This window comes from Rhea pennata, chromosome 2, assembly GCF_028389875.1.
Source record: "Rhea pennata isolate bPtePen1 chromosome 2, bPtePen1.pri, whole genome shotgun sequence".
Taxonomy (NCBI): Eukaryota; Metazoa; Chordata; class Aves; order Rheiformes; family Rheidae; genus Rhea; species Rhea pennata.
The window spans coordinates 27662761-27688753 of NC_084664.1; the positions used below are offsets into that span (position 1 = coordinate 27662761).

The 25993-nt window shown below is 42.0% G+C and overlaps 1 protein-coding gene and 1 non-coding gene across 2 annotated transcripts; both read right to left on the reverse strand.

Moving 5' to 3' along the window:
* Positions 1 to 9494: 9494 nt before the first annotated feature.
* On the reverse strand, positions 9495 to 19458 carry PDK4 (pyruvate dehydrogenase kinase 4). The gene is made up of 11 exons (XM_062569149.1): positions 19198 to 19458; positions 18393 to 18534; positions 17310 to 17381; positions 16547 to 16731; positions 16043 to 16132; positions 15408 to 15485; positions 14666 to 14742; positions 13866 to 13964; positions 13476 to 13586; positions 12661 to 12774; positions 9495 to 12089 (listed from the first exon to the last, which is right to left on the reverse strand). Exons 1-11 carry the CDS (start codon positions 19334 to 19336, stop codon positions 11946 to 11948), a joined length of 1251 nt encoding a protein of 416 aa, XP_062425133.1. The 5' UTR covers positions 19337 to 19458; the 3' UTR covers positions 9495 to 11945.
* Positions 19459 to 25180: 5722 nt separating this feature from the next.
* TRNAA-CGC (transfer RNA alanine (anticodon CGC)) lies at positions 25181 to 25252 on the reverse strand. Its single transcript has one exon. It is a non-coding gene; the product is annotated as a tRNA-Ala (tRNA).
* Positions 25253 to 25993: the final 741 nt, after the last annotated feature.

The following is a 25993-nucleotide window of genomic DNA, read 5'->3' on the forward strand; positions in this document are numbered from 1 at the left end:
ACATACCTTTATTAAACTCTGAGAAGCCAAAGAGGCATGCTAGCTTTTCAATACGCTTGAAGGTTTGCAGGGCTCTTGATGGGATGCTGCTGCTTTTCTGAAATGCTGCAAGCCATAAATGGGCTGGACAGAGCAATATTTCCATTTACTTTCAGGCTATGGAAGTAGAATTTCCCCATACTCCCCAGAGTTTGCTCTTCTACTAAATGACAGTGTAGAGCATGCTATTAGCAGAGATACCAAAGCCTAGCTAGTGTCTGACACCTTAACCTCCCTAAGAATTATATTAAGGTACTGGAAAGATCTACCACAGCCTCTATTTGTGGAACAGCAGGGACTTCTGGTACAGCAGATGAGTGGGTCATAGAAGATTACTATGTGCAGCAGCTGTCAGGTGGAAATTGGTTGGCTGCTCAGAAATTTGTTTCCGACTATTTCTCCAAATGCATCTCAAGCTTTGCAACACACAAAGTGGAAAGGTGTCAATGTATATTAAGTATTCCAGCGACCTGTTTGGTTTTAATACACGGTTTGTGTTTTCTTAGCTCACGGCAGCTGGGTGGTTGTCCTTTACCTCGCACAGGCACCCTATGGAGCGCTCCTAAATTACAATTAAGGCATCTGAGACAGGGGCAGCAGGGCACGCGGTGGTTTTTATATCACTGATTAGCTGCTCTGGTCCATTATTTCATGCTAGAGCTGGCTAGGGATGCTGATATTAGCCCTTTGCTTAGTGCCAGAATACCCCCGCATTTTCCCCTTGCAGCAGCGCAATCGTGCCGGCTGCAGACTGCCTGCGCCACACTTAGGACCGAGCTAGGTTATTTCATCAATAACTGTAATGGGGAGCTGCTTTGCCGGAGAGTCGCAGTAAGCCTGCCAGCTGTGTCCCTGCTTTTTTGAATCCAGATAACTTGGATCAAGAAAAGAGACCTTTGCCGATTCCTCATAACCCAATAACTACTACCTAGCCAGGGACCAAGCGTAAGGGCACGACTCTTGTGAGGAAAAACGAGAGGCGGCAGAAGAGCAGCAAGACCTGCAAAAAATGTTTTCCGGGTTGTAGAGCTCCCTGGGGGGGGGAACAGACCTGCGCGACCCGTAGGTGCCCGGGCACGGCTCGGGCCGCACGGAAACGCGGGCGTTGCTGGAGGGCAGCGCAGCGCTCGGGCAGGGTGCACGCACGCGGCGCGCTGCAGAGCACAGGGCAAGAGAAAACGCCGCGCTCAGGGCAAAGCCGCTCGCCGACAAAGCGTTGCACGGGGATTTGAACATCCACACGGAGTAAAAACCGACCTGAAAGCCCCAGTGGCGGCGAGGGCTGCTGGATTACATCCATCCACCAGAGCCGAGGCAACCCCGCCGCGAGCTGAACCTGCCGTTTCGGAGCTGGGCGCGGAGGGAGGCGCACGCGGGGCCCGAGGACACGCTGCCTGCGCACGTCCGCGGTGAAGGCACCTCCCGGTGCCACAGCTCGCCGGAGAGCTGGGTCTGCGATCCGGGCCCATTCCTCCTGCGACTCCACAGAATTACGGTGGTTTCTTTTCCCCTCACCTTAAAGCACTTTTGGCAGTTTTTAATTGAGGCAATTTCTGTGGTACACTAAAGGGAATTTATCCCCGGGTAAAAATGATCTGAAATGAATTGCACAGGCACATCCGCACCCAGAGAGGAACACGGCCCGCCTGGATGCGACCCTGTCTAACGTGCTCTAGGTGACCCTGCTGAGCGGGGAGGTTGGACTAGATGATCTCCAGAGGTCCCTTCCAACCTTACTGATTCTGTGATTCTCTGATTGTAAGACAAAGTCTGTCTCTAAACTAATGGCGCCTCTACCACCTGCAAGGAAGAGAAGTAATAAATGTTTATGCTTACGCTGGGCTTTGAACATGTATCCCGCGGTTGTACGGTGTCTTTGCAGCCATAGGGTGGATGGGGAAAGGTGCCCTTCACCCGCGATTTAAACCTCTCTGTCTTCTTGCCAACATCTGAAAAACACTTCTGGTACGTTTTTTTCTTTTTCCCCTCTGACATGGTGCCTGGGTAGCTCTTACCTCTCCCCAGCATGGTGCTCGCAGGGCAGGGGTGGAAGGAGAGCACTGCGCAGAGTGGGGTGCCACAGCTGCACCTCGCCTGGCATAGCACCGGCGGAGGCAGGCTGTGCTCGGCACTTACCCAGGGCAGGAGTCCTTCTTCACGGGCTCACCTGCTCTTGTGTCCTGCCTAGATCCCACACATCTAATGTCTTCATGTGCTCTTTGCTCCCTACGGACCTCTGGAGCCCTATCCCTGGCACAGGGAGCACTTGCCGACTGCTGGTGCTCTTGGCTTCAGGCTTCTGACCAGCCGCAGCCCCCGTGGGAGGAGGCTGCTATGCTGGGGATTTCTCCAGGGCTTGTCCTCGGGGCAAGAGAAAAAGAATAAAAGGGGGAAGAAAGGATGGAAAGCTGTAAGCAGCCATGCGTTCCCTGAATTTCACTTTGTTAAAAGCCTTGCCCGCATGAAACGAGCCCAAGCTGCAGCTGGGCACCGCCGCAAGCTGCTGAAGGGTCCGTCCATCTGTCTGTCCCATGCACGACAAAGCTCCTCTCCAAGCTGAGTGCTCCAGCACCAGGACAGATGGACAGGGACGCACGGACGCCTCCACACCAGTCCTGCACCCACACCTCGCAGCGCAGGCCTGGGCGTCTTGTCTCACCCAGCTCCATCAGGAAGGCTGTGAGCTCACCTCCTTCACTCGGCTTGGTGCTTGGAGACAGGGTTTTTGATGGACTGGTCCTGCTGCGCTGGGGAGGGGTCAATGGGCTGAGGTGAGAGCTGTCAGGTAGTTCAGTACTTTTAAATTGTCCATGTACACATATTTCTGTTCAATATAGTTGGGTTCTAGACTACCTAAATGTACATCACACACTCCTTGTCCTCCCCAGCTGTATCTGTTTATAGTAAATTCCTCCATCGCAATACGTGCTATCTTGTATGCCATGTGGCGTACCGTAATAGTAATACGGGTCCTTATCCAGATCTTATGCTCCTAAGGGGTTGAAAAATCAGTATGGCTGTTGTCTTCCCAAGACCTTCAGAAGTATGTATTTCTCCTCTACTGACCGGCAGATGAAACCATTTTGGCTCTGTCCAGAATTCCCTGGTTTCGACAGGAACCTTTTCCTAGCTTTCAGTGCACATCGTTCAAGGTATAAAGAAGAATTATTACCACTCTAACAAACATTTTCATTCGTATGCATTAGTATCATAGAATCATAGAATGGTAAGGTTGGAAGGGACCTCTGGAGGTCATCTAGTCCAACCCTCAGCATAGCCCATATGGGGATTGAGCTCGCGACCTTGGCATTAGCAGTACCATGCTCTAACCAGCTGAGCAGTATGTTGATCACACATTATTTTACACTTCCTGTATAGCTTGAAAAAGCAAAAATACAGGGTTAGCATATGTTAAAAGCATATTACAGACTAGCACAATGTTCACTACTGAACGTGTAGTTGCATCAGCTGAAGTTCTCAGGCATGCCTGTAGGCACCTCATCTGTTAGCTTTGGAACTGATCCACGTTCTATAAGAAATGAAACAATTGAATAGCTGCTTCTGAAAACAATTATCTTAAAAAACCTTTATAAGTGAAAACTTAGCGCAATGTCCACCAATGCACTGATATACTTCTTTTTTTAAAAAAAAGCCAAAGAAACTTTTCAGTGCTAATGTATTTTGAAGAAAACCAGCCTTTGTTTTAGCAGCTTTTATTTTAGCCTTTCATGGCCAACAGCTTTGCTTTAATGTCCTTTCTGATCTTTCAAAATGAAGCTACCCTCCTCTGAAAAAGCTTGCTGTTTTGGATAGAATTTGTCCCCAAAACTCCAGTTTCCTCTAGTAATGTATGTACTCATACCTGCGAAGAGATGGGAGGATCTTCAGTTCTCTTCTGCTCTGTTTGACTGCAATGGTACATATTTAAAGTCAAGACACATCCTTTCCCTTAACAGAAACACTCTCAGATGGAGAATGTCATTCTGCTGCAGAGCAAAGGAGAAGGCAAGGACAACTCTTTGGAGAAAGATAAAAATGTCTCTTTGAGTCAGCCTTGAATACTAATCTCTCTAATGTAATTTCCAGGGTCTGGCTGAATCAATTTATGGTACTCCAGTGGATAGTTTTGCCATTTCTCCAGCTATTTTGACATGGATGTTGTCATTCAAGAGTGAGAAGCCTGGGAATAGGCAGAAAGTGCAAAGATTTTATTTTGCTTAAGTGAACTGATCATCTAATGGCCTTGACAAATCATCAAAAGCTTTTGGAAGTATAATATGCCTCTGAAGCACAGAGTATCAGCTATGCAGGTGTGTGCTGATGGGCACCAGCAGCAGGAACAGGAAGAACAGAGGACCAGGAGGGCAAGGGCACAGAGGCAACACTCGTGAAGTGAATTGGACCAGTAGATGGTTTCTGGGCATCTCCGCAAATAATACGAACAATGAAAACCCCAAGAGTCTCCCAGGTCAGATTTTCAAAACGAAGCTTTTTTCATTTTGTATATATATGTAAGCCCTGTGGCAAACTTGAGTAGAAACAGTGGAAAGCTACCCAGAGACTTCAGAGGATTTTATATCAGGTCCTGGCTAAGCAGAAGAAAGTCCTTCTTTGTCAACACGAGTTTTATGCCTGTGCAAACAGATTCCTCACATCTGTGATGCAACAACATGTACCTGTTAATATGCACTGTCATAGAGACCATCTGGTCCACCTCTGCCCAAAGGTTGAATTCCTCCAGTGATATCCTTCGTCAGCAGGGGAGTGACTGTCTGTCACCAATGCCCGTTGCAAAGCACATCACTAATTGTGCATGCCACCCTGATTGGAGGAAAGGACAAATATCCCTGCCAGGTGTTCTACCCTGTTTCCCCATTAATTTGTTAAAAATCAACCAGCAGTGCTGTGGACTGCAATGCTATAGAAAAGAGAAAGCCACAAGCAAACATGCTCATGAAAAGGTGAGCAGTGCACCTGATTTCTCAATATGCCTAATGCTGTTTAACAATATTCAGTATCAGTTACAGTCAACTTCTAATTTTCTCTAAAAACCCATCCAGTTGGCAAACAAGTAGTATCTGTTTGTCCCACACAGTGTAAGCTTGGGCTCTGGCAGGGCATATTAGTTCAGAGAGGTCTCCATCCTCAAGTGCTTGTGTTGCTGTATGTGGGTGCAGAGCTCCAGGAAAGGGGCCTCATGCCACCTCCTGCAGCCATGGGGCACTGTGGCTGGTCAGAAATGCAGACAGACACATCAAGCTGGGAAATGCAGGGCAATGGTGAGGAGTTGCACAGGGCTGTATTATCTAGAAGATAATTTTTCATTATCTATCAACTGTGCCAGCAATGACAGCGAGGTGATGATGGTTGAACTCTGTATTTTCAGCCTCCCACAACCCCCCAGGATTAGTAAGGGGGCTTGAACCATTTGCCTAAATGTTTAGGTTCACTAATACCTGAGAAAGTCATACCAAATATTTGCATGGGACTGGCAGGTATAACCACTGAGGTGGCAGATGGGACATGAGCAGGATACTCTGGAACGTCTCCTAGCATCAAGTGTCTGTATTTAGGAAACTGAACCAGCTGAGAGGCAGCTGAAGGCACCTAAATGTAGGTGCCTATATGTGAGCTAGGTGTCTAAGGTCCCACTACAGTCAGTTGAACTCTGGTCACTGAAGACAGGAGAACTATACAGCTTGGCAAAGGTAGGTGACTACTTCAGGAAAAGCTAAATAGCTTTTATGGTCCTCAGGATACACTTGTCACCATAGTGGGAGCTTGAAGATCCAACTCACATGGAGGGCACAGGCATACAGATACTTACATAGTGCCACGTTAAGTTGTCACACTTGGTGAGCTGAATCCCATGACAAGGTTCTCCGTTTTGAGGCTCTGCCTTCTCCGGAGACACAGGAAAGAAAACCTAATTTACAGGACAGAAACCACTATCTTCATTTTACTGGCCATTCTTATCTGAGCCCTCCAGAGAGCAGGCTTACCCAGATATATCACAATAACATAATTTAAAAAGTGGCTGCTGTAAGCTATGATCTCCCTTTCAACTCGCAAGAGGCTGCTCTGTCTGCAGCCGTCAAAAGTGGTCACTCATCTTGCTGCATTTCCCAGCATTGCAGGTCAGTCTGGGTTTTAGTCGGACCTGACTTAGTTGTAGAAGCAATTTAGAGGAGGGTTGGTGACAAGCATCTTCTGATATCCTATGCATATTTTTCTTCTGTAGAACACCTATACAAAAAAAATTTGCTTTAATTTCAAAAGACGGTTTGCTCCCATTCAATATTTAGGATGGCATGGAACAATTCAGGCTGTCTACATGGACTTCCTATAAGGTGAGTGAGAGAAGAAGAGCCAACTGAGACTGCCTACCAAGGGAGTCCTGCTTTTTCTGATTGAATGAACAGAGGAGCAGCATCTGGCCAGGTACCGAAGAGGTCTTACCATCCTGAATATGCACGTCATAGGAGATACACAAAGGCGTCTGAGGTCCTCTAATACAGGAGCTGGATACAGGTGATTTAAAATTGTGGCATAAGCTTTTTGGGGAAAGCAAACTCAAAGATGTTAACATAGAAAAATGCCCCTTCCTGTTCACTGTTCCTCCCCTTTTTTCCCTCCTCACCCCCAATTAGCAGAGCCTGGAAAATCATAGAGTACTAATTTCTCATTTCTGTTGGCTCAAGAAATTAAGGGCAGATAGTTATAACCTGATACTCTTAAGTCACCATCCCTACCACAAGGGAGAAAAAATTTGTTTTTCGAATCCAGTAGTATTTCTTACCAAAGGTAATAAAGGCTGCTCTAAGAGCTTTTGTAATAGCACTACAGGAAGGGCATTAGCACACACCGAGGGCAAAGTCTGGCCACTCTGGAAGCTGGGTTAAGTGATAGGAAAGTGATGATACTGAACAACTGCTTGTTGTTCAGTCAGTGAATCGCGTCCGGTGCTTTGCTGAATCAGGAGTTGGCTGCGTGGCCCCTTTTCCTCACTGGGTTTTGTGCAGGGGAAAAAAAAAAGAATATTCCAATTTTTGGAGCCTTCTATACCCATAGGAACTGGCAGAGAAGGCCTGTGAGCACAGCATGCTGCGAGGATGGCTGCGCTTCCCTTGGCCATCGTGGTGTCTCCGCAGGGCCCGTGCAGCAAGCGGAAAAACAGTGCTAGGAAGGGGAAACTGAGCAAACAAAGAGGCACCTTGTAGGTTCAGTGCCACACCCCCTCAGTTTGGCCATCTTTTGCCTTTGATCCTCCAGGCAAAATATATATATATATGTGTGTGTGTATATATATGTGTGTGTGTGTGTGTGTATGTATATATATACACACACACACACATTACATTTTATGTGTGTGTGTGTGTATATATATATATATGTATGTATGTATTTAAAAGTTACTCTATCTTTATAAATTGAGAGAAATGTAAGATATTCCCGTGAAAATAAAAGTCTGTTAAATTGCCACTTGCAGAGAAATATTATGTTATGGCAGTCTATTCTGTCCAGTACCTGTAGTCCTGTGTGCCAATGATTCAGAGCTGAAAGGGATATTTTTGTTTTGCGTGTGGAATAAGTTATTTGTGAAGGGCTGAATCCTACTTGAAGTCTGGGTGGTTAAACTCAGTGGAAGTGTCAGGAATCTTGTAGTAGAATGTTTTCTTCCTAACCATAACAGTTACACAGCAGCAGCCATGGAAGATCCACTTATCAACTCAACCTCTGCAACTAGTCTTCTGGGGACTGCCTACTGATTTGTATTATGAGATGGTTATGATCCCCCTTAGGACTTCAGAAAATCAGTTTATCCTTATTCTGCAAGTAGGACTTTGCAGGGACAAGATGTAATTTAGGAGGCTAGGAAAGGCTTGTGAAATTAATATTTAAGCACGTATTATCCAAGAACAATCAGATAATACAAGCCAAACATCAGAATTTAAAGTCAGATGGAAATATATTGATATAATGATTGCATTGAAAAGAATGGTTTAAACAAACTAAACAAACTTTAGCATTTGTTTCTCAACGCTAAAACCGAAAGCAAATCTTTCTGGTGAGAAGACTGAGGCTTGTGGTCAGTTTTCCTAGAGTCAGATTTCCTAGCAACTAGAAAACTCATTATCTGACAGCTCTTGAAACCTCTGCTGCTTTCTAGGGTCTTTATACACTATATAAAAGGACAATGAATTCGCCACAATACTGTAAAAATTTAAAGGTTGAAGTCAAGTAACTTGGTCATTGATGCTTTTATCAGAAGAGGTAAGACAAGGCAAGATTCTCTTGGCTCAAAGAGCTCTGTCTACACTTTGAAAAAACTCCCCTTTAAGAAGAGGGAGACTTTAAGACTTTAGGTCCCCCTTAAAGTCTAAGGGGACTTTAAACTCCCCTTTAAGAAGAACTGAGTTCTTTGCTCCTAGTTACAGATTATTTTTGATTCTTGGAAGTGACTGAAACCAGTGGACATTACCAGGAAGACTGTAAGTATCAAAAATCATCTACTAAAATAATGTTCTCTTTTGGAGGCAGGTTTAGCTCAGCTGGTTAGAGCGTGGTACTGCTAATGCCAAGGTCGCGGGTTCAACCCCCATACAGGCTATGCTGAGGGTTGGACTAGATGACCTCCAGAGGTCCCTTCCAACTTTACCATTCTATGATTCTAACCTCTGCCCTCCACCCCATCCCATCTCCAAAAAACCCCCACCTCACCAACGTCTAGAAAAGATGAGAATTGCTTCTTTTAAATAGTATACAAGAAGAAAAATATTTCTTCTGAAAACTATATTCAGATCATTCAAAATACCCCTTGCTTTTTACTGTACTCATCCAGGCCAACATCTAGGTTCTCAGCACATTTCACAAGAGCTAGAAAGTCTTGAAAATTAAAAGACCAAGACTACAGAAAGCCTGGGAGGTTGGAAATCATAATTTTAAATCCTGAAATCACAAGTGTTATACAAAGCAAACTACAGAATTTAAAATTCCAGTGCAAGAGCTACAGAATATCTCAATAGAATACATAATTTTCACATTAGAAGTAATTGTTTAGGTAAAGTGTCAGAAAAAATATCTTTGTATAAAACTAAAATTGGTAGTCAATTTTCATTTTCTGAGTTTACGGAAGAACAGTAAATTGATACTAAAGAGGGTAGACTCTGCACTGATGAAGGATTCCCAATTTCTCCTCCCTAAGGAAAGACTGAATTGATGATGTGAGGCAATACACAGACTTCAACTGCCAAGTAAATTCTCAGCACATCTAACATTAGCACATGCTGACCAATGCTTCAGTGTTTCTCTCCTCTGCGATGCCTATTTGATGCAGTATGAAAGTTGTTTTGCTGAACTCCATATGAAATCTTAAAGAAAAATAACCATACAAAAAACAGTGGAATATCCCATGCTTGCAGTAGACTTCTTAAAAGACATAAAGACACCAGTCAACCATTTACATGTTTTTTTATTATCAAATTATTTGAATACCCACATAGCAGTAAAAAGCTTTAAACTAGAGCTTTATTATCAGTAATAATAATAGTAATTAAAAAATATCAGTAACTGCTGAAAAAGGCACTATAGCTAGGTGGCTAGCCCTTAAGTAATTTTTAACGTTAAAAGATATTCCACATGGGTTTCCTAAGTGCTATGCATGCCCCAATGTCTGCATTGTGGAAGTGTTCTGAACACAAAACTTCCAAAAATTACATTTATCCAGAAAGCTTCTATCTGCAAGCACTATTACAGACATTTTTTTACAGCACCTGGGTGCTTCAACTGCTTTGAAATACAAGTTACAGCTCCCACCTGGTGTAGCTGCAGCTATATTACAAATATACAGTATGTCATGAGACCACAACTCATGTTCAAGCATAATTGGGCACAAAGAAAGAGGTATAATCTGTGTTTACTTATCAACAATGACTACTTAGGTATGTTTTTGTGACCTTGTATTCAATACAAAAATCAACAAAGTATTCAAGTATATTACGGTAGTGAAGGCAATCTTTTCACACCTGTGTTTTCTAGACAGAGATATTTCATTTTTATTATCCATTCAGTAAGCTGAGCTCAAAGACAAATAATATGGTGACTTTTGGTGACTACAAGTTATTCACTGGAGTAACTGGGCCTCTATGCAGTACTTAAGTCATTATACTCAGTAATTATCAAAAATGCTTCTAAACTTAGTTTCTCAAACAAGTAAAGCATATCAGAATGCTATTTTAGTTTTTTTTGGTTGAGAAATCTATCTCAACAAGACTGCTAGAACACAAAGGTAATTCAAGTTTTCTCTTATTGCTATTAAGAAATGTATTTGATATTCACAGTAGAGTATGGAGTGGCTTTCTACGCAACACATACAACTCAGCTTTAGAAAGCTATCATACAACTAGGCAGGATGCTTTAAATGCTGTATTTGCAGCCTTTTGCCAAGGATTGTACACATTTAAGGTAATGATGCTAGTAAGTCAAAAAGGTTTCAAGTAATAATAAATAGCTCTGATGAACTTTGACTGGCCAGCTTGGCAATTCCAAATAGTACTTGACTTCCACTCTGTTGTTAAGTTTACCTCACTTATGAGGGGGAAAATCCACACAAAAGATGGGAAAGGAAGAAGCTAACGGAGAATACAGTATTTTCCCAACAGCTCTCTTTCCTACTGACACTGTTCCTGTGGCCACTCCCCCTTATTTTGCTGTTCATGAAAGTTATTTTTTATAGTTTTCATCGCTTTTCATATTTTAAACCTTCTCATTTCCTAAACCTTTTCCACTGCAAGGAATAGTTCTTACACGAAAATTCAGTTTCACCACCACTATTCCTGAAAACCTTTCAGAGGTTTAGTGCTCATTATAGCTTTCAAGTTTTAGAATTCCCATGTACACCTTTGAGCTAAAGTATGGTCCAAAACAAATTTATCAACGCTGTGGATAGGTTCTTGGATTTTACACAGAAGTAAAACTTGAACCACATTTCCCAATTTTTGGATTTTGGTTTAGTTTACTGAACCACTAATCTTCTAAAAGCAAGACAAAAAAAGAACCATTTTTAAACATACTGTTTCCCATGCCATTTTTACACAAAACACACCAAAAATCTTTCAATTCCACTTGCTATTATGACCAAGTGTCATTCTACTTCTTCCCTAAAGTATCCTGATTTCCTTCTTAGTATCTTATGCACAGGAGCCTTACCTTGCTACTTTTTCATGAACAGCTTAAAAAGAAAATTCAAGCAATGTAACTCAGAGCAGGGCATCACATAAGAACTACTACTGGAATACAGAGGCTTATGTTTTGTTTTTAAGTAGAATTTCTTTTTAATAAGAAAAACAGTCTCCCTCCCTCTCAGTCAGGCAGCATTTGTATGCTGTTTGTATCTTGCTACCAGCCTGCCATGTTAAGAGGATCTTTTCCCAATGTTATAAATACAGTTTTGAAGTACAGGTGCACTTATCTACCTGTTCTGTAATAAAATGAGGTGCTAATAACTAGTCTAGGAGGAAAATATGTACCACTATAACTGACATTTATCAGAATCCAGAATTAAAGGATTAGAGAGGACCCAAAAAATGCACACCTTTACTGCATTAAGTCTTTGATCATAAGATAAAAAAATAGACTGAATTTCCTCTTTATCCATCTCTTTTTTTTAAAAAAGACATAGCAAAAGATGCACACATCCCTCCATGTACTTGTATTTTCCTTATCCTGAAGTTCACAGCAAGATTTTGTACTCAATGCATACAGTCTAGATTATAAATGCCTGATCTTTCTGTCAGTCACAATACTGAAAAATTTGCCTGTCTGAAAGTAAACGAATACTTCCAAACACCAGTCCTTGTTCAGAAGACAGTTTGATCCCCTTGGGTGCCTTGTATACCAACTTCTCTTCAGAAAGATGCACTCTGTCTCGATACATCCTTTGGGTCTTTACTTGGGACACACCAGTCATCTGCCTCTGAGGTAGCTTGATAATGCTTATAAGCAGATTTGTTAAAAACTGGGAGTTTTTCTACCGAGTCTGTTGATAGTGCCTAAAATCAAGAAGGAGAAAAGTTACTCAGTTTCTGCCTCTCAATAATGCCATTTTACAAAAACTCAGGCAGTATGTTTCAAGTATTAAGCCTCAAGTAATAGAGAAAAATTATGCAAATGTTTCTAAATAGATGCAATAATTAAGATGTGCTTTAGTATCCAGGTTTGTCATGGAAAATTCAGCAGGACAAATGCAACATCAGATCATATTTATGTACTTTATAGGCCTTAGAAGTATTCAGTAGCATGTTTTCAAGAAAATCTTGGAAACAGTGGAACAGAACTTCTATTTACAGAAGTATAGAAAAAACTTTAAAATGTGTTCCCCTTCTCCTCTATATTTTGCAATTAAAAAATCATTTCATGTTGTGCTGTGGAACAGTTAGACAGAAATGCAACATGTATACAGCAGAATAGTGAGTGACCTTTTACTTCTAAACACCAGTCATAACCCTTTCTGGCTCATAGTCAAAATGAGATTTTCAACTCATGAGCAGAAAATTTGTTTTCCTTACAATGATGCCAAAGTAGTTACCTCATTACATTATTGCTGGTTATCAAAACACATACCTTCAAGTAGATAATAGCATCTGTTCCATAACCGGATATGGAGTAGAGATTTAAGTCTCCTTGAAAGTATTTAGCATACAGACGAGAAATTGGCAAGCCATAGCCAAAGCCAGCCTAAAAAATAAAGTACAACAAAATTAAGATTTTTTCCCTCCATACTAGCTCTTATGATATAAAATTAGGTAACTGGAAGGTGTTCAGAGATTTTAAACTATTAAAAAGTCTCTGCATTTCCTCTTCCTTTAAAAGAAAATAAAGTTCTGACCAGTTTATAAAGAATATTGAACAGACCATCTTAAATTCTGAAAGAGCTTTTAAATCAAACCTCAATGGAGGAAGAAAGGGCTATATATGTGTCTCACTTTAATGCAATAAATTTATTTTCCCTTCCCGTTTTTCCTACTAAGGTTTGTTTAGTAGAAGTTGATTGCTACTAGCAAAACAACACTATTTTAATCCTACCACCAGTTGTGTTTGCCTCCATAAAATATTTATAGTATGTCTGAGCACTGAGTGGGAGTGAAGACCAACTAAATTATTGCCATTGGAATAAAAGACGGGGGGGGGGAAAGAGTTAGATTCAGGGGCTAATGTTCTTTGTTTATATCCTCCAAAGGACATGTTTTTGTCATCTACAATAGACAATTAAAAACTATTCCAGAAAGCATTAATTCATATCTCTGAGGCTCAATAATCTCTGTATGCTCTACAAAGCAAAGGAACGGACATAATGTTTCCTTATTTAAGATGAATCTATTATTCTATGCAATATTTATAATATTTTATTAGCAATACAGGTATTGAAATTATCTTACAAGAGGAGTTTGTCGAGCATCATCCATCCTTGGCCTTGGTGCTGTAGAATACATGTAACTAAATAGCTGCTCAATTTTCCTTACTGGAACACCACCTCCTCTGTCAGAGATCTGATTTAAGAGAGAATAAAGTCAATTGCAGTCATATACTAAAAACAGTATTTAAAATGCTGGTATTTGAGCAAACTCTCCCATAAATGCAGACATTTGTTTGTAGCATATTCTTTTTCAGCTAGATAATTGCTCTGGATGGAGGCCATCAACAGAAGGCTCATGCATAGTATCTCTGACCTGTTGTAGGAGGTATCAAGTTCTTTAACAGTATTTGTGGTAGCATATGAAATCACAAAAATTACATTAAGCTTATGCTGGTTTTGGCCAATAAATTACCTTAATTGCGAGGTCTTCATGTCCGAGAACAACTGTCACTTCAACTGGAGAAAGGGAAGGACTGTTCTCTTGAAATTCAACTGTTGCTCTCATTGAATTCTACAGAAATTAAGGTTATTATCAGAAAGCATTGGATATATGCACTTAAAATCACATCTGTGTTATGCAGAGGCTGAGCCCAGTTACCATCCTTTCCTATCAGTGTCTAGTTCTCAAGAATACACTTAGCAATTTCACGTAACATGAGCACAGGAGGCTGAGCATCTAAAAATAACTAAACAGTGCAGACTAAGTTTGAAGGATTACATTGTTCTTGAGCAACACAAAACTACACCAATGTAAACAAAATAAAATAGGTTCACTAAAGTCAGCAGGATTCTGGACAAGAGCTGAGTTCAGCAGTTGCTAACAATTCCCAGAATTCTACACTGCATGCTAGCTGCAGATGAGTTCAGCCCCAGTCATCACCTCTCAACCCACATGCAAGACACTAGGGCAAAAAATGCACTAAGGACTAGCTCTTAAGAGCAGCAGGTCACAAACCAATGTTAAACAACTAGAAGGCCCTATTCTATCTCTCTCCCTTGCCCTGCCCCAGTTATAACCACATCAGAATGTCCAAATGTTCCTACTAGCTGCAATCATTACTTTCCCAACTGCCCAAGCTATTTCCCCACGTAACAACTTCTTAGACATCTCACTATCCTGTACAAAACTTTAATCCAATCAGACCTACGTAGAGAATTTAAGTATTTAAGCTCCTGCTCAGAATATGGAGGAAATAGCTTGTATTTACATACCTTAAAGAGCTCAAAAAGCATGTGAAAGAGATGTGATGGAACATATACGATGTTAATTGGCTCTCCTGGAAACTTTCCTAGAGGAAGGGAAAAAACAAAACCCTAAGACTTAAAAATGGAGATAGAACTGTTTTGTTTCTGAATTTTATAGTAAGCAAGTTGTATGTTTAAACAAACAAGAAAATATATCAAGTCTTTGTGGGTTTTAAATGAACAAATAATTTTATGTATTGATACAGTGTTTGAATTGTAACTATCATTTGCTTAATCACAGTTTGTTTTCAAATAAATTGAAAAGTCTTATTTTTCGCATTTCTATGCAGATGATTAAGATCTTTTACTTATGAAATGGAATTAATATTTGAGTACTTAAGCAGACTGCCCAAGACCGGAGGACATGCAGGCAGTTTGGACTAGAACCAGTGTTTCTCAGTCAGTAGGCCCACTTCCACCCCAAACGCGCAGCTCCTGTCTGGCAACGTAACACATTAAGTACAGACCAGTAGCCCTCATTCCTCAAATTCATATAAATTACCTCAGAAAATCTGATAATTAAGATGACATCTGAGTTCTAACAGGGGAGATTAGATAAGGTGCTTGTAAAAGCAAATTAAGAGAACTAGCATAACATAGATACACTTGTAAGTACCATTATGGCTGCAGAAATAGAAGTCTTTGGAGTAGACAAGGCAATCTGATTATCAATAAGACAACAGAACAAACATAAAAGCCTCTATCTTACCATTCACTTGAGTAAGCTTCAGTTCTGGAGATGTTAAGTAATACTGGTCACACAGCATCCTGGAACTTTCAAAAGCATCTGAAATATTTGTTTAAATAAAATATGTGAAAAGAAATATCAAACAGTGTAGCAATTCATTATAATGTACTGCAAAATATAATTTTAACTGCATTAGCCGCTAGAGTGTTACAGACTAAGCACGTGTTTCACAAGGGACGATAATGTTGCAGCCACTGTATGTATTAAGAACTGAGACTAAACAGGCAATCACAGCAGCATGGGCAAATCTTCACTACAATTTGATAATTCTATAAGACAGATGCATCTGGGATAAGATTATCTAACAGTAGATGTTGTTGATGTCATCACTGACAACTTTAACTCCAACCTCATTTATCACTTGCTATTCAGACACATTTTACTGCTACTTTATATTTTAAATTTTCTGCTCTACAGAAGCACACATTTCAGCTGACTGTTTTCAGCCACTTCATTAAAAAGCAAAACAAAAAAAAGACTTGTCAGTACCCTATACAAACACATGTCGGTTGCCTGTTAATTACTTGCAAGCAAAACCAAACATCAATAAAGACGACAATTTTTTTTTTTTTTTAATGATCTGAGAGTATACATACCATTCACTACTTCAACAACATCACAGCACGGATCAATACTTCCAATGTGCCTTGGGTGCCCTGAGCTGATATTATCATCAAAAAGAAGGGCTGTTTGAGATGAAAACAGTACTGTATTTAATTCCAAATACTGTATTATGAAAAACTATGTTCAGACTAACATAGTATGATCACAGCACATAACCATAAACAATACAGTCAGTATCTGTTGTGCCTTTTTAAGTTACAAATGCTATCTGCTGCCAGCAAGCTATGCTGGCTTCTCTGGTTCAACATCTAAAGGCTTTTCAGAGGCAAAGATAGATCTCCAAGTTTTCTATGCAAGACTTACTGCAGTTAGTATTTAGTCTATGTAACCAATATTCTATTAAAACTTCATATATTCTGTTTCTAACTTTTCACTTTCACAGGAAATCATCTGTAGCAGCTCTCTGTTTTAGAAGCTTACACTAATATGCTTCTCATTAGATTGAAATTTTTCCTCAGATAAGAATTTCTACTTACTGTGTTGGTTCATTAGCATCCGGGTAGAAATACGGCTCATGTAGAAACGATCCAAGAAGTACTGGATATTTTGATTGGTGACAGGATCTACTTTAAAAGTATCTTTGTACTCAATTACCCCTTGTGCCATTGTAGGAACCACATCATGATGTCTGTTTCGGACTCTAATTAACGTATCTATAAAGCTAGAACAAAAAGAGATCTCTTTGAAACATTATTCTAAGACAAGGCAAGATTTGTACAAAATTGAATACTTCAGAAACAGAGGTAACTGTGCTGTGTAACTGTAATATTAAAATACTTTTAAAAGAATGAAGAAAACAGACTGCAAGGTGAAGAAAACTCACCGACCTAAAGCAGAAGAGTTTGGTATTTTTATATTAAAAGGTGTGTTTATTAGTCATATTAAATTCACTATCCATTTGTTCACTTGTAATAGCCTGAGCAGAGAAGAATGTGGGGAGGGAAAAAGATCACCAGTTCACACCTTAGGAAGGAGCAGAGATGTGACATCACAGGTATTTTTGTTGGTATTTCTCTGTCATGACAGCTTAAGGCACTGCCTCCAAAAGCAAGCTGCAATAGGTCATACTTATTTGCAATATTACTACAGCTTGATCAAAGATTTAAACGAGTTCAAGTGCAACATTTCATGACAAATGATCAAACTGAGCTAATAACAGTACTGCCATTCTAAATTGATGACATTTTGAAAAACGAAAAGAAAGATGAAAAGCTCAACGAAAACAAAGGAAAAGCTTACTTGTGTAAGACTTTTTGGTCATCTGGGCTTTTCTGATGGAATTCAACCAGCTCCATTAGGCTTTGGATGTACCTATTGAAAAAGAACACAAGAAACACGTGCTTTATTTGATTGTTATTAGTCTAGGAGCTGGAAAAAGACACTGTCTTGTCCTAATCATTACTCTTAAACAAGTCAGCTGAAAGCTTGAAGTATCAAAGTTCCACTGAAGTATGGAATCATGAATAGCCTTTTCTTGAACACCTAAACACTGGAAGTTTTAAATGACTCCTTTCTTGTGTTTGTCACCCAGTCTGGAATTTAAAATATCACTTTTGGAATCTAGGCTCCCTGTACAGTTCTTGGGAAAAGTGAGGTATTTCAGAAGTACCAATCAGGGAGCTACCTAAGGAAGTTTTCCTGATCTTGATCAGCTTGGCACAAGCTAAGCACTTGAGCCTCTTTATCCAGTCAAGCTAGGACAACCTCTGACAGCCAAGATACATTCTGCAAAGGCACAGCTGCAGCTTGGCTAGATTAAGAACAACTTCTGGATCCCGCTCAAATGCATTTTGTCCTTTACGTCAGCCATCCTCTCAAACACTATAGCTGTGCCTGTAAAGCAAGATTAACTCAGATTCAATCACTGTCAATAACCACAGAGATCATGCAAACTGAATTCCAAACTCAGTGCATATGCCAAGGCAATTTGCTGCAGAACTGAAACTTTATTAATAACTTCATCGGTGACAGAATCAAACAAGTAGTTTGCTCTCCCATTCTTGTGTCAGCTTTGCAGATCTGTAAGTGCTAGATGAAAACAACATATATCTTTTCCTCTCTCTTCTTAAAAGTAAGAAAATAGATTTTCCTCTATGAGCTATTTTAAACTATTAGGTCAAATATGCAATTTAGAAAATATCCATGTTGTTTTTCCAATTAACTTTAGCATGCTAGGCAAAGGCAACATATAACAGCTTTGATGAATGGACTGCATCTCTAGTGTATTTTGCTGTTGTTGCCTATTATTCACATAAACGCTAGGACAACAGGGTTGTTAATGTTATGTTATTTTGCTGGCAGAATTTAATGTTTCTTACTTACCAGCTCTTCACTAGTTGTACTGATGGAGTGCTTAGTAATTTATCAGGAAGAAGATCAATTTCTTTCAGGATATTTGCAAACCTTACAGGAAGCTCTTGTCGCAGAAATGCAAAAGATGTTCTCTCACATCCATTAGTTGAGCCTATAAGATAAACCCAATATACAAAAAAAGTTTTTTTAAAAAAGTTTTAACATTTAAGTATGAGCTACTGTCTTGCAGTTCACTACAGACTTCAGGACTATATTCCTTCGCATTTGCAACCACCATGCTATTACTACTTGGCAGTTCTCCTAAATGCATGTACATGCTTGTGCTGAACGTTGTCAGGTGCTGGCAGGACACAGCCCTTTCCCTGGGGGCATACTTGCATGTTTCCTATGTAGACACGGAGCTTATTTGTAATCCTCTAGGAGAGCCACCTCAGCCACTGTAAACAACACAGGCTTCTTAACGGTGACGTCTGAAAATGCCATGGGAACAGAGATTTTACAGCTGCCAAAGCGGTAACTGGATACGGGTACAGTACGTCCCGTCCCCTCCGTCGAGTAAAGACTAATGACTCCTCCCTGATAACGCTTCGCAGGGAACACGAAAACATCTATCAGCCGATCCACCTATTACCCCCCCCCCCTTCCTACTAACACCACCGAAACAGCGCTTTAGCGTATCCTCAGCGCTAACCGAGGCCGCGGCAGGACGAGCACCGCCTTGCAGCGGGGCGGTGGGCCGAAGGGAAGCCCCGCTACCGCCCCGCCCCGCTCCGCCGCGAGACGCGCTCCCAGGCGCCGCCGCCGCGGCTCTCACCGAAATCCAGCAGCTGCTTGATGGAGAGCGGCGAGGGGGAGAAGCGGGAGAAGGTCTCCACCTCCAGCGGCAGCCGGCTGCTGCCGCTGGCCCCCGCCAGCGGCGCCGCGCTGCGCAGGGCGATGCGGGCGGCCTTCATGGCTGCGGAGGCGGCAGCGGGGCGCTGGCTCGCTGGCTGGCTGGCTGGCTGGCTGGCTCGCTGGCTGGCGGGCGGTCCGCCGGCAGGTGCCGTGGGGCTGCGGCGCTGCCTCCGCGCCGCGGGCGCTCTGTGCCGGCGGCCGCCACGTGCCGCCTCTATTTACGGCCTCCCGGCGGCGGGGCTCCGGGCGGGACACGCCCCCTAACGGAGCCGTCTCCTCGCGGGCAGCGCGGAGAGGCGCGGCGCGGGCGCGTGACGGCCGCTGGGGACAGGGAGCCCCCGCCAGCCGCGGGCGCGTTGCCAGCGGCTCCGGGGCACCGAGGCGGAGGAGGGCGGCGGGGCGGCTCGGGGCCGCGGCGGAGGCGTTGGCCGCCGCGCCGCCCCCCAGTGACCTTGTTTACGCGTTAGGTGTAGGGCAATGTTAACCGCCCCCTCCCCGCCCCGGTCGCTGGGCTGTCCGGACACGAGCCAGGGCTTTTCGCTGCCGCCGCTCCTCATTGGCTGCCCGGGGCGATAGCGAGCCAATGGGCGCCGGCTCGCGCGCGGCCCCGTTGGGCGCCTGCGGTGGGTGCGCGCGGGGAGTGAGGGGGGGGGGGTCGCCATGTTGGGGGCGCCCCGCGCCGCGGAGACCCCTTGAGGGGTCCAGCGCCAGGGCAATGCAAAGGCGTCTAACGTGCTCACTCTTTAACTTCACACTCCTTCAGTGGGTGCTGCGTGTAGTGAACACGAGTGGCAGCCCTCAAGCCTTGCGTTGCCTAGTGCTCAGCTCCTCAGCTGGCTGCTAAATGTGTGACCTGTGACCAGCCTGGCTCGTCGCAGGTGGCAGCTTTCTTGTGAGGTTGCAGTTGCCTGTGTTGAGGTGGCGATGCTGCATGTGGTGCTGAGTGGAGTGCTGATACAGAGGAGGGAAAATGCCTCGAGATTTGCAGCTGCTGCCTTTGCAATAAGTGCAGGAAATGCTAGTGAGAGAATTACTAAAAGCCCAGAGTCTGTGCAGAGAGTACATGGCAGTGCAAGGGGCACAGATGGGATCCTAAACAGAGTTTTTGATATGTAGGTCATCATGGTGACTTGGATTAATAGTGACCAAATACTTAAAAGACAGCTGCTTTGGTGACGCACTGGCTCCAAATGTCTGAGTGACCGTATTTACTCTCTGCATCTGACCTAGGAATTGATGGACTGATCCGCTCTCTCACTTCTAGCTAATCTTCCAGGGTCACAGATGAGCAGAGAAGAGTCTGCTGTTCCTCTTGTGGAAAGAGAACTTTGCTCTCCAGTGCTGTCTGGCATTTTACTGAGACCTCAAGTTTACTTCACTAAAGGCAGTATCTGCATAATGTGTTGAAGAATGGAGTTAGTTTCAGCAAAGGAGATCCTGACATCCTAAATCTTCGCAGCAGGACCATGTGGCAATAAAAAATGATACTAAAGAACCTAGCCTTATTACCCACATAAAACTTCTCAATCCAATTTATATTCATGTATAAATACACATAAATATCTGTATGTGTGTACTTTTTTGATGGGGAGGAAGATACATTCTGAATAAGAAACTCACATACTTAGTTTAATATGCAGAGAAGACCACTAGCTTGTTCTTAATTCTTTTTTGAAGCTTTATCTATTTTTGCCTTCCTAGTCTTTTCTGCTAACCTTGCTGTTCCACAATGCTTGTTTTATTATTTTATCTCTCACCATGGATTATTTTATCTCTCACTCTCCTATTGTTCCATCAGCTGTGTTAGGCTTGATCACAGTGATAGAAATGTTTGCGTATGAAATGCAAAACGAACCAAAATATATCTAGTAATAGCAAATGTAACCTTTTTGACCTTTCCTGCTCTTGCTAGAAGCTTACAATTTGGGAATGGATGCTGGGGTTTAACTTTGCCTGTTTAACTGTGTTTTCCTGCAAGTTGCAGATGACTCATTGAGGTAAAAAAAATCCAACAAGTTTGTTTAAATTATGGAGCATGTATAAATTATTTTTTGTTTTCATTTTCTTCCTGAAGCAAATAATCAATGGGAAGCATAAGAATCAAGATTAATGTTTTTCTGTCAACAGACATCTGCACTGGACAGTTGTTTTAGTTTATAAGTTCACTATTTGATTCCCACTGAGATCCTCCATTTTAATCTGCTTGATTGCTGACTCTGCTAAATATAAAGAACTTGTATAACGTTTTTGAGTAGTCATATTACATATTCTATTCTGAATAGGAAAAAGCCTACTAGGAATAGTTCTTGTAATTTGCAGTCTTTATCTTCACAGAAATTTGTTTTCTCATAATTTTCCTGATAGTTATGTGCAGTGAGGGGGACAAACAAAAATAAAGGCTCTGTTTAGCTCTTAGCAAACAGTGTAATAGTAGCTGCAGGAAATATAGGGCAAGTATTGCCTTTCCCAAGTATTGAGAGGAAAAGGCTCCAGTAATTCAAAACTTGGATGCTTTTCAAAACAAACCAAACTTCTATAATACATACCAGCAGCCCACAAGTATTATTCCAAAAACTAACAGTTCTGTTACTCTGATGACTGCTTCCTTCGAAGCATGTCTCTTTCATAATGCAAATTTGCCTCTATAAGTCTTCATAGGATGGTTTATACATTATAGAATGCTTTGAGCAACATGACTTCCAATTCCTGAAAAAAAAATGAATGATATAGTTGGGCAGTAACTGTTAGGAATATTCTGAATATTGGCCCAGCAGCTAATTTTTTATGCACAAAGTAACAACTTACCTGGATTCCCTGTCAGCCAAGTTGCATGTGAATAAACAACTAGGCTGTGAATATTGTAACGGTTCCAGATAACTCCACAATCTCTCCAAACTATGGCACTGTTTGTTCTCCCTTTCTTTCCTCTCTAAATCACCATTTTCTCCTTCCTCTTGAAGCCTTAGTGCACATGACAGTTAACATGAGTTGGTATTAGAAAACAGCTTTGGTAGTGAAAAACAGTGTCAGATTCTGAAGTGTAGTATTCATCAAATATTTCCTCATTGTTGCTATTTTAGTATTTTAAAAAATTTCTGTGCTACCCTAAGGCAAGTTTTGAAAAGGGTGTAACAACATTTTCCATTGTTGTTATTATTTCAGTTGTTTCAGTCACAGTAACGTCTTGCTGACTATCCTTAGGAGGTGTGTTAACATTCCCTTCTGCACAGCAGCTAGGTCCTAAACAGCAGAATGAGTAAGACCCCACAGTCTTACTCATTTGTCCTCCAGAATGCTATCCATTGCAATCAGTTCCCCCACCCCTCGCCGATGTTCCCGATGTCATCCTGGATGCTGGAGACATAACGTGCTGTGCTCAGGGCAGCGCTGTGCTCCTCGCGGGCCAGGATACGTGACTATTGGCAGTGTTGCAGTTGTCTAGTAGAAGGTGTCTTGGCTGACTTTGCCCTTCCATTTCCTCGATGGGGGGTACAAATTTAAGGCTCTTCCTACTAAACCACATGCCAGTGGGAGCTGGAGACACACCATGCTGTGCTGGGGTTGGAGCTCCTCTCCTGCCCAGTGGAAATACATGTGACGCTTGGCGGGGTTGCTGCTCTCTAGTAGGGTGCCTCTTGGGTGCCAGGGTCCCTGCCTTGTCTTCAGTGTGGACCAAAATTGGGATCTCTTCTCCTGACACAGCTGCCTGTTTGCACAAAGTTTGTAAGAAATGGATTATCTTTCAAACTTGGCTGAAATTGGGTAACCATTATTTTGGAGGGTTTGATAGACAGGTTTTGAACGTAAAGGAAGGAGCAGTCTGGTGACTGAAAGGCATGAGCTCTATTTGCAACATTTGGGTCAGATTTCTAGCAGTACCATGGGCAAAACCCTCAGGCTCTGTCTGCATACAGGTCTGCATTTATCCATCTGGGACAATACTTTATTCCACCAACACGTGATGAGATTTATTTTCTAAATATATACGCAGCCCTTTGTGTGGAAAAAAAACAACAGAAATCACATTAAAGCCAGGGTCACATCTTCCTGTGCTCCTCTTTCTGCCCCTGGATGTTACGCAGCTGCAGAAGCTGTCAGGCTGCCGAGAGGGCTCCCAGTGCAGCGAGAATAGTCCAAGTGGGTGAAGGGTTGCTGGCTCCACATAAACATGCTCGGGTCAGGCCTGGCTGAGCAAAGTTTAGTGGGAGAAAGGCCGTGCAGCTGCTCCAGCGCTTGCGCAATATCCTCCGCACTCCCATGTTTTGCAAAAGTCAGAATACAGTAGCAGGATCATTTTACTGCCTGCATTCTGGCCTGTAAACTGCTAGGAGCTGTAAACATCCTTCAGCCTGTACCTGCCAACTGAGCGGTCGTAAACGGCAGACACCCTTTTTTTCTGATTCCCTGCCTTTCGTTATTCAGATATTCTGATGTTTTTTGTTAACTGCTTTAAAATCACTGTTCTGGTAGGGCAAAGCACAATGGATGACTGGTTTTAAAATATCGCTATTCCAAAAAATAGCTGGAGACTTGCATGAGATAAACTCTAGGTGTTTCAGACTGCAGCTGAGGGACAAGCAGAAGGAAAGGGAAAGCTATTTGGAGTATAACTCTACCCTGGAGGAAAAAAGCTAGGACTCAACACTGTGAAAGAATATGCCTCGCTCAAAGTCTGTATGATGAAAAAGCTGTCACTAGAGCATGTTGAATTCAAGAGACTGCTTACTATGCCAGAGGACAGAAATCTTCAGCTAAGAACACCATTGAAGAGAAAATAGAGATGAACTGTCAGTGTGGGCTGGAGCTGATTTAAAGTATAGAGATAGACAAAAGTGTCCTTCTTGGGTCTCAGCTGGCTGCCTCATTAGTTAAGGGAGAGCATGAGCTGTCCTCTGTGAGAGCTGCTGCAGCAGAGGCAATGGGATCATCAGGAGAGATGCTCTGCCAGCGGCTGCCCTCACCATGAACTGTCCTGCTTTGAAGAAGAGCTCCTGGGAAAAGGTGGACAACCTGAGAAAAGTCAGAATAAAAGTGAATATTATCAGGAGAATATGTCATTTAAGGTCCAGATGTTTCAGCAGAATCAGAAAGCAGTAATGTTTTCCTGTAGGAATTTGGGAAGGGAGTTAGTAAAACAAGATGGATCAGTTTAAAAGTTTCAGGTTAGAAATTTAAGAAACACAACACCCTCAGAAGAAGGATCTCTAGCATGACTCTAATCCTTACTCTAGTCATGGGCTTTGAACTGGTATACATACTCCTTCATGATGGACTAAGTGAAAATGAGATCTTTTTGCTAATCTTTTTATAGGTCAACTACTGTTGATACTGTTGACTATATTAGGAGGCTTAGTAAAGTGGATATGATGACTTGAATGTCCACATTATTTCTGCTCAGAATGATAGCACTGAATCATTATGGCAGATGATTTTGTCTGAGGCTAATCTCAGAGAGCATTTTTGTCTGCACTCTTGTTCCTTTGCAGGATTTCTCTCCTCAAATACAGGAGTATATATTTTCTTCTCATGCCTGACATAGGAACTTGAATGAGAATTTTAGTCTAGGAGATTGTGAGATAAGGTGAGAGGCATCACCTAGGAGAAAACTTGCTATGGTGCTGACTGCCCCCTCCCCCTTTGAAAATAGCTGCAGAGTTTATGGGTATTACTGGAATGCTGGTCACTCCCAGGGGTTCAGATTGCCGAAAGGGAGCTTGTTTCTGTTTTGCAACATTGTGACTATTATTGCTGAAGTGTGAACTCGCAAATATTCTTAAACTACTCTTAATCATAGAATCAATAAGGTTGGAAGGGACCTCTGGAGATCATCTAGTCCAACCCTCCTGCTCAAGCAGGATCACCTAGAGCATGTTAGACAGGAAAGCATCTGCGGCAGCTGCCGCTGGAGATGCCGGGGATTGAACCCGGGGCCTCATACATGCGAAGCATGTGCTCTACCACTGAGCTACATCCCCTGATGAAGACTGAGTTTTTCTCATATAGAAGCATGCGCTCTATAGAAGCTAGCCATACAGTAAAGCTATGGGAGTTTTGCTGTTTAGTGAAATGTTGAGTAACTGCAGGCTAAGCCATAATAGCTGCAGTTAAATATGAACATGTCTATGTATTAAAATAGTCTTGATAAAGAATTGGTACAACCAAAGTATTGCCAATGCACCATTAAAGTTGTTTGCTATTGAATCTAGATAGGTACAGCAATGTTTTTCTATCACATGACTAAAAGATACGGAATTATGGGTAATTGCAGTGTTGCTAAATCACTGATAACAACTTCAACAAATAAAATGTTCCATTAATTGTGGAACTGTTTTCATCTTGTGATGTACTAGGCTCTACTTTAGTAGGTTATATGGAGTCTGACTAGTCACTGTTCTTTTTTAACTAGAATTCCTTTAATATTCTTTATCCGCATTGGCATTTTCAAATTAATTTTTCAATGTTGCACTCATCTAACTGTCCTTTGAACTGAAATGTAAAATAGTCAGAGCTATGTTGCTGCTTGGTTTACAAGATTTCAGTCTACCTGAAGTGACATAAAAACCCACACGGTCTAGTTTAATTTTTAGTCATTTCTCTGATTTTAATGAAAACAACATTCTAAATGCATTGTAGTGTTTGTACACATGCATTCACAAACATATGTTTATTTAGTTTCTATATGGAGAAACCCCTGGACATACAAAAACATTGAATGA

Coding starts and splice junctions, on each gene's coding strand:
- PDK4 (XM_062569149.1), bottom strand. CDS start 19,336: ATGAAGGCCGCCCGCATCGCCCTGCGCAGCGCGGCGCCGCTGGCGGGG. Junction 16,133..16,546: donor GATGCTAATGAACCAACACA/GTAAGTAGAAAT, acceptor CATCTCAAACAG/CCCTTCTTTTTGATGATAAT. Junction 14,743..15,407: donor GAAGCTTACTCAAGTGAATG/GTAAGATAGAGG, acceptor CCCTTCCTCTAG/GAAAGTTTCCAGGAGAGCCA.